The 13,134-nt window shown below is 38.3% G+C and overlaps 1 protein-coding gene and 1 long non-coding RNA gene across 2 annotated transcripts in view; one reads left to right on the top strand and one right to left on the bottom strand.

The window, feature by feature from the left end:
- The window catches only part of LOC126195454 (uncharacterized), a 75,841-nt gene that overhangs the window by 9,325 nt on the left and 53,382 nt on the right, over positions 1 to 13,134 (top strand). The gene's annotated exons all lie outside the window — the stretch shown is intronic.
- LOC126195453 (polypeptide N-acetylgalactosaminyltransferase 35A) overlaps positions 6,837 to 13,134 on the bottom strand; it is a 177,041-nt gene continuing 170,743 nt past the window's right edge. Inside the window, exon 13 of the mRNA XM_049934081.1 lies at positions 6,837 to 7,017. Coding sequence (XP_049790038.1) covers position 7,017 — 1 coding nt within the window. The 3' untranslated portion in view covers positions 6,837 to 7,016. The remainder of the gene's footprint in view (positions 7,018 to 13,134) is intronic.

Raw genomic sequence — 13,134 nt, 5'->3', positions numbered from 1 at the left:
GCACGTTCCAACATTGCAGGAGTTACAGCTGTGTGCGGCTGCCAGCAGACAGAAGATCGGACAGGTTTGTGCGAGCTGGTTGTGACGATTACAGAAGCCTCCCCCAAAAACTCACCATAAGTTTTTTCACTGCCACATCTTCATAGACATTCTGCAAGTCCGTATGAATATCTGCAATACTCTAGTTTTTCACCTAAAGAAACTCAATGACAGCTCTCTGCTTGGAACACACCACTGTTACACTGTTCTGAAGACTACATCAGTGCTGCCACCTATCGGAACTTCATGAGCCTATAGGGGCTGAAGCAGGCATATTTCACTATATTTCCCAACAAATCAGCATTTTTCCAACCAACATTGGCCAGGGGTTGATGGGTGGGAGGGGGGGGGGGGGAGGGCGGAATGTTGTATGGCGGCTGCCGCCAGGGCTCGGAGGATCATGCCAAGTTTTAACTAGGTGCGATCCGCTGCTAAAAAGCACTTCCGTTGCGGCAACGCCCTTCCGCTGCGCACTGATTGGCTGCTGGGGCGCTCTTATCAGCAGCTACATCCGCTAGGGGCCCAGTCTCGCTCGTGAGGCAACAGCATGCTCATTCGACTCGAGGCAGCCGCACAGTACACACAGCCATGCCTTACCGCACAGCAGCAGAAGATACAGAAGGAGAATGAGATTACCAGTGTACAAGAATGTAGATACATTTGACCTTACACCGAAACCAACAGGACAACAGCAACTACTTGGAGGACCAATTACTTTTGTAGGATGTAAGATTAATTTTTCTTGCACAACTACAGAGGTTGTGAGTGGTAATTCGTGGTTGACAATCGCTATACTACGAGAAGGAGAGACATCGCTTGGAGGACTTGAGAGCTATAATGAGAGATATATTATAAGTTTTCGTACTTTTCTATTGGTGTAATTCCAAACAAGAGTTATGGTACTTGTGTTGTAACAACAGATAAAGCATTCTATTTGTATATGAGGAACAGGAGGAAGATGAATGCTCCTTGTGAGACAAACCAACTGAAAATGCATGCACTATACTTACTGTTCTAAAGTGGCAGAAATTGAATAATATCGTGTATAGCCTGAATCAATTTCTGGCCTACTGCAGGAATTTTTATGAGATATTTAAGCATATATGATGTATATATCTCAATTTCACTATCACAGATGCATGCTACAAAATATGTGTGTAGTGGGAGGACTATGTGAGGAAGACAATGTTTATACATTCTGTTCACAAACTGTAAACTCCACCACACTTATGGTAACTTACGTAATCAGTATTACAGTATTATGAAATAGTGATAACAGTCATATTCTTTAAAAAGTAATTTAGTTTCATAAGGGAACACAAATGAACACTTTTTTCTTTATCCCTTAGAAAATTTAATTATACCCCTTGGAGGGGGGAGTGTAATTATGCCCAGGTTGGAAAACACTGTTTTTAAGAGATCATATTTTGTAAAATATAATATGTGATGAAGAAACACGTGCTACTCTCAACAGATTCTCACATAAATATTCCATGGGAAGGCCACAAAATTATTGGAATCTTTGGGGAGGAAGAGACCATGAAGTTTGATCATTAACAACAGAACTTTGTCATTGAAGATCCAGCACCGTTTTAATGATATTTTATTGGAAAAGAAACACAGCTGAATCTCTAACTCTGGCTCATTGTTGTCGCCACTTGGCTAAGAGGGCATGAAGTTTCCATGTTTTACCAGAAGCCTTGACTCCTGAATTGCTGAAGGGAACTTTTGTTTCCAGTGTGGTGCACATTCCCATGCCAGAGCTCATGTGTTATATACCATCAAAAGAGAAAATGACACAGCACATCAAAAGGATGTGAAGTGCCTGACAACGGGTGGACCACACTTTTAAGACCCAATGCACAACAAATAAGGCCACTGAATGACTTTTTGTGCTCTGCAGTTTGCATATACAGGGTGTCAGATGAGGTATCACCAATATTTGGGGATAGGACAGAAACAATAATTCGAAGCAAAAAAGACTAGTAAACATGGGAGGTACGATGTCTACTTCATCTTTGATGAACTGGAACAAATCTCTTCTACTGCATGTTCTTTGCTTTCCATGTTTGGGAGTAGTAGTATAGACCAAAACAAGAAAAAAATTATCTAGTAAATATGGGCTCTCAAATGCAAATGTTAAGAGCTATGAGCACTTGCTCGGTAGAAGAGATATGTTTCACAGTAGAAAAGATGAAGAAATGCTTATAGATCTTAAGGTGTGCATTTTAGAGCCCGTGTTTACTGGACTTTTTTGCCTCAAATGATAATTCCTGTCATATCTCTGAATATTGACCATTCTTCCTAGGACACCCTACGTGTATTGATGTGCGCTGCCCAACAGCGAAGTACTTTTGATAGGTCGTGCTGGGTGGGAATGTGGATCACCCATGAGGTGTGCCAAGATAGTTGTGCAGTTACGATAAACACTGTGTCCAGCTGGCACAGTGGTCAGCATTGCTGCCTAGTAAGCAGGAGTCCCGGGCAGTACTTCCAAACAAAATAAAAAAGCAGTAGAAAAACTTACAAGGAATGCCTGAAGGCTCTAAAAGCACACTATGCTGAAAAGTTAAGTGAACCAGTAATGTTTGTAAAACAGCCTGGGCCATGGTAAACAAAGAATGTGTCATTAGGTAGTAACCTGGCTGCAGTAATATAGCACTAAAAGCAAACGGAATGTTGGTGAGTGAGCCAGAAACAGTTCCTAAGGAGCTTAATGGAATATGGGTCATGAATATAAAATCAAAACTCAAAATAAAAATATCTATTGGCTGGAATGACATATCATCTACATTAGTTGATGAAAGCAAAAAGAATGAATAAAACCAATGGCACACTTAATAAACTGTTCAATTGGCCATGGGACCTTTCCTGAACTTTTAAAAATTACCATGATATGGGTAATGTATAAAAAGTGAGCAAACACTGACATAAGTAATTACAGGCAAATTTCATTGACTTCATTTGGCAAGTTGTTTGAAAGAATAACTATAGATCAAATGGCATCTATCTTCTGTAAATACAACCTATTCAAACAATCTGCAGCAAGGGGTCCGAAAAGGATGATCCACAATAACGGCAGTGGCAAATTTTTTCCATGAAATGCTAAACAGACTGGATACCATATTTTATGGACTATTAGACACACTTTTTTCTTCAAAAAAATTGTCTCCAAAATTCAGGCGCGTCTTGTACTTGAAATTATATAAAAACGTCCAGTGTTTGATGTAAATTCCCACCAGTCTTAAAAATGGAAATATATTCAATACCGTGGGAAACCTACCTCTGTCTAGCAACATTGGATTCAACTGGCAGCAGCAGTGCACTGATGCATCAAACATGAGTTATGGGAATTCACGAGCTTGCTAACACTGTCTCCCTCCCGTCCTGCCATCACAAACCCATAACACTGTCCAGCCTATGATGTGTCAATGCTGTCTACAGTGCCAATGAACTTGAGCTGAAAGTGATTTGCGTTATCAGTAACAGGACACTATTTTTGTAAGTAGCTCGTTTTGTAATGGAAAAATTAATAGGTATGGTTAAGGGCTATAAATTGAAAGTAATAGCATATGCAGAGGAACATGGGAACAGAGCAGCTGAGCTGCATTTCGGTCCTCCGCCAATGGAAAAAAACCATTCGCGACTGGTGGTGTAGTAAAGAAGAACTGAAAAAAAATGAGGAAGACTAAATATGCAAATAGAGGACTGAACGCAAAATGGCCAAAACTAGAAGATGGCACATTGACACTGTCAAAATAGCATTGGAATTAATACAAAAATGATTCAAATACATGCTTATAAGCTAGCACTACAGAGGAACAGTGGAACTTAACAGACTCTAAGGGTGGAGTTGATTGGTGTTACAGGTTTATGACGCGTCATGGACTTAGCATACAAACCAAACCCAAAATATCTCAGAAAAAGCACATGAATATGAAGAGAAAATATTATTTTCCCATTGCTTTATAATACAACATTGAACGAAAACCAGTGTGGAACTATGCCAAATGGCTAATATGGACACACCTCCTCTGACATTTGATGTGCCGAGTTAAAGAATTGTTGCCATGAAAGGTGCTAAAACTGTGACTATGAAAACAAGTGGAGGAAAAAAAGCACTACATTGTTGTCCTTTCATGGTGTGCAGATGATACTAAACTTAATCCAATGATAATTTTTAAGTGCAAAACAAAGCCAAAACCTTCTGAAATACCACCAGGTGTTATGATTCACGCACATGACAATGGCTGGATGGACTGAGCTGGTATGAAATTGTGGATTAACAGAGTGTGGGAGAGAAGGAAAGGTTCTTTATTGATTCTTCAGTTTGGATTTATAAACTAAGAGTTTTTTCAGTCTGACTTTGCAATCAATATTAAAAATGGCAAAAATATTATTTACTTAAGAATTAAGGTGCATCTTGTAGTCCGTAAAATACAATAAAGGAAACAAAGTCATCGGTCTTTAGATTCTGTGAATCACGCAGTACTATTATTCAAATTAGAAACTAACAGTATAACAGGAGTAACACTGAATTTCTTATGTGAAAGATAGAAGACAGTGAACTGAACTACTTGATAAACATTAAAGTAAGATCCTAAGTCAGCATACAAAACTTTCAACTATGTACTCATCCAAGGAAGTATTCTTGGGCCATTTTTGTTACTTCTGTATATTAATGACAAAACACTGCCACAAAACACAAAGCTAGTGGACTACAATGATGTCACATCTTTTATTAGATGAAGCTGTACAGAGCAGCTAGGATTCCAAAGTAATAAAGAGAACTAGCAATTAAAACACTTACGCAGATTAAGGAAGAGACTGTTGTAATGAAGTTCTTGTTAAATTATAACTAATCTCATATTAAACATATGATAAATGTAAGGCACTGTGTGTGACGAACATCTTACATGGAAAGAGCATATCAGCTATATCTGTAAAAATATTGCCTGCAATATTTACTTACTAAAATGTGTCTCAAATGTAAAAATTCCTCCTGTCCTTAAACAACTGCACTATGGATTAATCAACTCACATTTGCAATATTCTGAGTGCTGATGGTGCTGCAGCACTCCAGCTACGGAGTCATTGGCAGTGAGAGTCAACTGTTCTGATTTATGTGTAGATATCATAATACCAGAACCATGAACAATAATTACTTGTAATATTAATGTGATAATTTATTTATCTTTTAAAACTGCAGTTGGTAGTGGTTTCTGTTATTTAATTCATTTTTATAATAAGACAGTCCCTTGCCTTTCTCTCTACATTTAAAGCGTAATAAAAGTGAGATAGTGTAAAAGCAGATTTGGGTACTGAGGGTGTACAGTAAACTATTTATAAAATAAGTTAAAATTGCCATTAATGTACTGTAGACTGCATTGTAATAATAATAATGATCTGTCAAACACAGCTAGCAGTAGCTCTGTAAGATGCCGGTCATAGGCTAAAACATCAACTAATAATCCAATAAGGCATGTTTTCTTGCTCCAACAGGACGACCCTCCAATGTGTGGTGTTTGATGCTTACTGATCACATTATATCAATTTTTAACTAAATGTATCTTATATTCAGACAAGAGGTCAGAGGCTAATTTACCTGCAGATTTTCCCCCGTATTTCAGCTGCCAATGTGGAAAATGAGACACAAATTTTAAAATTTTGTGAAATGCCTGACTTGTTCTCTAACAAAAATGGTAGGAATTTTTAATGTGTTATCAGACTGGCTGGTTCATTCATATTTTTTCTTAGTGATCGGTGACACAATGCTGTATCCTTATTTTATCATGTTTCAATAGTTTTTAGAACAACCAAAGCTACAGTCATTTACATACAGAGTGATAGTGTGAATGAGTGGGTAGACAAAAGTGAGCACGGGAAGAGTGACAATTTTAAATGAAACTATATGTTACCCTTTCTCATTTTTAGACTTTTTTAATAACATGTGTAACTAATTTAGCAAGAGCACTTTATAGCATAACATCTGAGCACTTTTACAGCCCCCCCTCCCCTCTATCTGCACTTGCACTGAAGATCATCACACCATTTCACTTTTTATAATTATAAGCTACTGTGAAGTTTCAGTGGTATGAAGAGAAATTACTAATAAGTTGAAACTTTGAGCTGGACTGCAAGGCATGCTCTGATTGTGCAACAGGTAACTGAATCTCTATGGAAGGCGGAAATATCAGTTCGAGTCCCAGTACATCACTAGTCTTTAAGTTGTCATAAATATTCCACTACAAGCAGCTTGGATAGTATTTCAGCTTTTTGGTGAGCTAATGTTCATGCCTGATACTAAATTCTGTTTCTTTATGATGCCCACAGTGTTCCTTATCTTGTGTATCTTCACTTCGAGGCTACCCAACATAATATTGCGAAATTCTGTTGTGTAAGTTTTATTCCTTACCTCTAAAAGACTTACTGTCTACGACATGTTAAATTCTAATCATTGTCCCTTCTTTTTTGCAGTGTTGATGCTCAGCATTATTTGTGCTCATATGACTGTAACAAAGCTGGATTAACCACCTTGTGTGTGGTATCACTGATGGAGTAGTCATCTTAAAATGCTTTCTTATCTTTCTTTCTATGCAGGAAACTGGTCTCAATCAACACTGAGCTCTTTTCTCTATTTGATACAAAAAGAAAGGATTTGTCTCCTTTTCTTGTACTGTCAGTAAAAATTGTAATAAACAATGTGAATTAAGTTAGAATCAAGAGATCCAATTGAAAAACATGTGAGAACAGAGTAGAGGGGAGGGTACAATGACAGTGATGAAATACTCAAGATATCTGTTTAGAAAAATATATTATTCCATTTACAACAAAAGCAAATAACATAAAAGTTAAATTAATAACAAGATATATGCAGGTACAACCGACTGTGCTTGGCCTGCATATCCAAAATTTGAGTATTTTTTTGTGAGATTTAATAATCACTATCTCGAAGCTTTTTGTTGCTTCCAGTTGTTTCTGTAACAGAAAGAGAAAAGACTTGGATAAATATATGCATCTGAAGCATTATTTTTTTTTCCAAATACACTGCAAAACTTCACATTTATTTCAAAAATATCTGTGGCGGAGGTATTCTGTTTTTGCAGACCTGTTACATTATATCCACTTTTTTAGTTGAGAGCACTGTTGGCTTTCAAATTACTGATACAGGCAACATGCATTAATCTATGTATCACGCAACTCATTGTCAAATCACTGAAGGTTAATATTTGACAGAAAATACACAGCATGTACAAAGGTTATAGGAAAAGAAAAGTCTGAATTGCTATAGCTATCCGAAACTCACATTAACATTGAAACATGCACGCGCTTTGACTCCCAATGTGCCTTACTTGTCAAACGACGCCATCTGATTTGGTATTGTCATAGTATGCTGTTTACATTGTCAATTCAAAATGTTTGAAACAAGTGATCAGCCCACCAACTGTGAAATACAGTCGGTGACGAGGCATATGGCCTCCATTGACAAAATACAGCAGTATGTATAAGTGGGTTGGAACTGTCATGGGCAAATGGGAAAATGACAATGATGAACTGAACCAGGTTTATCACCAGTGATCTCAGACAATCTGGTCAAAGTCAAAGTTGCAATTTCACAAATTGTGCACATGCTGTGTTCCCAAGCTGCTTACTGAGATACACAAAATGGAAAAAATGGCCTGTGCTCTTGATTTTTTGGACTTTATGACAAAGGTGATCAATTTTTAGAGAACACTTTCACAGAGGATGAGATGCAGGTTTCTCACACGGCTCAAATTCTACACTTCAGTCAACAGAATGGTGTCGCATGACATCTCTACCAAAGCCAAGGCCAAGCACACAATGTCAACAAGCAAGGTTATGGTAACCGTGTTTTGGGACAGTCAAGTTTATGCACCAAGGGACAACAAATGCAGTCACTTACTGTGCTACCATGACATGCAATACAGAATAAGTGACTTGGCCGTCTGATGTCTGGAGTTTTGCTGCTGCATGACATTGCTAGTCCCCATTCAGCCATCCACACCCAGAATCTAATCAGATTTTTTGAATGGGAACAGATTGACACCCACCATACACTCCAGACTTGGCACTGAACTATTTTCACATGTTCCGCTACCTAAAGGAGATTATAGGAGGCAAGCACTTCACAATAGGTGACGAGGTGAAAGAAACAGTTAAAAGACTGAGTTAAAAGACTGGTTATTCTCAAACGTGGCAGATGTCTATGACTTGGATAAAAAAGCTTGTAGAAATTACCAAAGCTGTTATGAAAATGTGTACATTCATGAAGGGTGACATTAAAATATTCTGGATCTATAGGGAGTGAACAAAAATATGGAAACACCAAAAACACAACATATTACGATGCCTAATGCAATGTAGGAAACCCATTAGCATTCAAAACAATTTACAGACATATCAAGATGGTTAAATATAGGTCATGTATAGTTTCCAGGGGAATCTTATACCATTCTTCCTGCAAAATAGTGGCAAGTTCAAGTAACAATGAATGAGATGAATAGCGATCATGCACACTTCTGTCCAAGGCAAACCATAAAAGCTCAACAACATTGACATCTGCTGACTGTGGTGGCCAGGTGAGATGTAACAATTCATCCTCATGCTCACAAAACCAGACCAGGACAAAGTGAGCTATGTGAACATGACTTCTTGTGAGGTCAATTCAGGGTGAAACATCACGCTTTCGATGATTACCTCCATCATCTTCATCAGGTGCAACTGACTGCTGCTATGGTGACATTATATAGCTCATAGCCACCTTGTGATTGGTTGGTAAGTAAGTAGTGCTGTCACAGGCAGTTCTAATACCTGTGTTGGGGGTGCCACTGGGTTTGCTTTCAGGCACCACCGAGATTACGTCTGCCGTCATGGTGGAAGTTTTTCTCACACATTCTTATTTCTACAGCCTCTTTCATTACAGAATCCCAGTATGTAGGAGGCTGGGACAGAACTTTTTGTTTCCCCAGACAATATTTTGTGTTTGTTTGTAAGTCTGTACCCAGCAACAGCAGATTTCCCCAGCTCTCGATTTTTAATATGCCACTGATATTCTGCACAGTGGTCAGAAATGGTATGGGTGGAATGATCAATGTAACTGCTTTCACCCTCACAAGGGAAGTTATGAGGCAGAGACTGTCCTAAACAGGATATAGTTCTTATCTTCTTAGGACGCTGAAAAATAAGTCTTATACCTCGTCTCTCCAGGCCTCTGCCTTTGCTGGATGTAGCAACACAGAAAGAAATGAATACAACTGATGGCTCATCACGTGAATGATCCAATATGTTCCTGTTCTTGAAGAACGCTGACTACATATTGTGTGAAACATAGGCATTCTTTCAGAACACGGACTTCAGATGATTAATTTCAGAATCCAAATGGTCCTCATCATAAACAATCTTTGCTCGATGTGCCAATGTATTTAAAACTGCTCTCTTGTGGACTGAACGATGAAAACTCTGGTTTCTAAGATATAAATCAGTGTGCATTCGCTTGCAGTGCACTGAGTGGCAAGATGTTTGTTATAACCTTTAATCACTATGAATTTGCGCGGATATGCAAAGTAGAAACACTAGCGGGTTACATACTACTAACTCCGTATCCGTCATTCGACTGCCTTGCCGTGACATGCGGCCGGCGCCGTTCACAGCCAGGTGGCGCTCCCGCGCTCGGCCGAGCTGTGGAGCGCCTCTATCGCCGTGTTCGTGTACTGACGTAGCGGCACTTTTAAATGTCGTGGCACTGTCACAACAATGTTCATCCGACTTTGTTGTACCTAAACATCTAAAAATGGCAGCCTTCCTTCCTCCCCCTTCTTGACAGTGAACTGGATGTTTGGGTGCATGGTGTTTATATGTTCAAGGCAGTGCTAAAGAGCTTCTACTCCATTTGGCCAGACTATAAACGTGTTGTCAACATAGGAATTAAAAGATGGATGAAGGGGAGCCAGATTTAATGCACACTCCTCAAAATGTTCTGTAAAACGTTGGTCACTGTTGGAAACAACAGAGAACCCATGGCATCTCAGTCCATCATTTCACAAAATTTACCATCATACAAGTAGGTGGTCATCATAACATGTCGAAACAACTTTGCTGCTTGAGGAGTAAGATGCTCTGCCATCAGTTTCAACATGTTCTTCAAGGAAGTTTTGTAAATAGTAAGACCATATCAAGGTTGACTAAAATATCATGTAGACAAATCTAATCTGTTTAATTTCCTCAGTGAATGGCTGAAAGTTTTTGATTGATGTTCACAGTGGCCAACTATCAGAGTCATCAACTTAGTTATGTATTTGACTAGCCTGTAAGGAGGAGAGCCAATAGCACAAACAGCTGGTCTTGAAGGAATGCCTTCCTTGTGGACTTTAGTAACCCTTACAACCTGGGAAGTATAAGAGCTCGAGCTCTTAAGATTTTTCATGACATCATCTGATAAATTGGAATTCTTTAGAAGCTCCACTGTCTTCCTGCTGTATGACAGAGTTGGGTCTTGTTTTTGGCATTTGTACATGCAGTCCACCAACAATGATGACACTTTGATTTTGATATTCAGTGATATTAAGAACAACCACGACATTTCTCTTGTCTGCCGGAAGGATCACAAGATCTTCATCTCTCTGCAATGCACTGAGCCCCTCAGTCTCTGCTCTGCTGGTGTTAGATTTGGGTGGTCTACCAAAAGGTGTAATCAAAAATCTAAAAGACAAGTTCCTAGGCTGTACCTATATTGATTTGTCGAACTGTGAACATTATGCTGATTATATATGCTGTCTACTTCGTGTTCTAATATTTAGGTAATTTGCTAGCGTCAATTAAATATAATGAGAATGCAGTGTTGTGTGTCATTTTTAATGTCAAACTATTTTGTATAAAATATTATCAGACTTATTGCAATGTCAATTCAGGGTAAAACCTCAAGCTTTCTATGATCATCTCAATCATCTTCATCAGGAGCAACTGACTGTCATAACTACTGCTGTGGTGGCCTTATATAGCCCATAGACAGCTTCTGATTGGTTGGTAATTATGCAGTACTGTCACAGATGGTTTCAACATCTGCATTACTGGCACCATTGCTCCCATCGTAACGTAAACTTTGCGACAAACACCTCTGCCTTTTCTCTGCACTGAGAAATTGCTTCCATCACGAACTTGCTTCATATGTTCAAGGAAGCACTTGAGAGCTTTTATGCCACTGGCCAGTCCATAAACATGTTGTCAATGTAGTGATTAACAGAAGATGGATGAAGGGGAGCCAGAGTTAATACATGCTCCTCAAAATGTTCCATAAAAAAAGTTGACCATTGCTGGAAACAACAGAGAACTTACAGCCATTCGACCCATCATTTCATTTCATAAAATTTACTGCCATACAAGGAGGTGGTGGACGTCATAACACATCAAAACAACTTTAATGCTTCAGGAGGAAAATGCTCTACCAACAGTTTCAGTGTGTCCTCCAAAGGAACTTTTGTAAATAGTGAGATGACATCCAGGCCGACTAAAATATTGTTTGGGTCAACTCTAATCTGTTTTATTTTCTCAACAAACATCTGAGGGTTTCTGATGTGATGTTTGCAGCGGCCGACTATCAGAATCAAATTAGTTAAATATTTGGCCAGCCTGTAGGTACGAGAACTTTCTTAAACATATGAACAGCATGCACCCAAACATACAGTTCACTGTTGAGATAGATAAAGGAAGGAAGGCAGCCATTTTTAGATGTAGAAGCACACCGATTTGTATCTTAGTGCCCACAGTTTTCTTCATCCAATCCAGAAGGGTGCAATTTCATATACAATGGTACACAGAGCAAAACCTGTTTCTGATGACCACTTGAATTTCAGAATTAATCATCTAAAGTATATGTTTATTTATTTAGATTTTTTGCATGGAGTCATCAATATTATGGCTTTTGCAAACATCTAGTACAGTTACAAACATAAAATACATTTAGATCTTAGCCTTACAGGTAGTAATTAAACAGTAAATTGATGCTTGTCAAAGTACATTACATCTTACACATATTAATACAGCCAATTATTTTTTTATACATTATTTTACAGCTCTTAAACTTAACCATTTAAAATTTGTTGAGTGAGTAGAGATGCTTTTCAACTAAGAATTCTTTTAGTTTTGATTTGAATTGTTTTTTATTACTGTTTTTCACGGACTCTGGCAGTTTATTACACGATATCAGTCCATTAGTATATGGGCTCTGGTCCGTCATTTTTAATCGTGTTCTTTGTCCGTAGTAATTCTCTTTGGACCTGGTGTTGTGGTCATGTATATCACTGCATTTAGTTACTTCAGTTTTCTGTGAGACGAAGAAAGTAATTAATTTATAAAGATACAAAAAGTATATGGTGAAGTACTTGTGTTGTCTGAAAACATCATGGCAAGAGTCTTTATAGCCTAGTCCATGTATAATCCTTAACCCTCTTTCTTGTAGCAATAATACAGTAGCTAAGATGGGGATAGATTGTTCCATAACACACAGTTTTAAGCATGTGGGTGGGCACCGGTTTGGACAGTTGGCTGAGAAGATACAGCTCATTGCTGACTTTTTTTTACATACAGCGTTGATTTGGCTCATCCACCAGAGGTTTGAGTCCAGATGTATCCCTAGAAATTTACGCTCGTCTGCTTCCTCTGCCACGATGGGGCATACCTCATTTATGCCTGAATGGTGTGAGCTTCCAGTTGTAAATATTAGCATCTGGGATTTATTTACATTGACCTTTAATCCTTGTGCATGAAAATGTGAACTTAATTCTAGTATCCCATTACTTACTAAAAATTTCAGTTCCTCACAATCTTTACCATGAAATAAAACTGAGGTGTCATGAGCATAATTTACAATATGTGAGTTAATGGGGCATACAACATCATTAATATATGCAAAAAAGAGGAAAGATTCAAGAATTGAGCCTTGAGAGACTCCCTGTGTCACTGTTTCACTTGTGGATTTAAAGGTTAAGATCTTATTGTCAAGTTGATGTGTAAGTTTGGTACACTGTTTCAGATTCACCTGATGGATGGAAGTTTCATTGATGCATTACTGATTTTGTA

Source organism: Schistocerca nitens, chromosome 7 (assembly GCF_023898315.1).
Source record: "Schistocerca nitens isolate TAMUIC-IGC-003100 chromosome 7, iqSchNite1.1, whole genome shotgun sequence".
Lineage (NCBI taxonomy): Eukaryota > Metazoa > Arthropoda > Insecta > Orthoptera > Acrididae > Schistocerca > Schistocerca nitens.
This window is presented reverse-complemented; position numbering and strand designations above follow the sequence as displayed.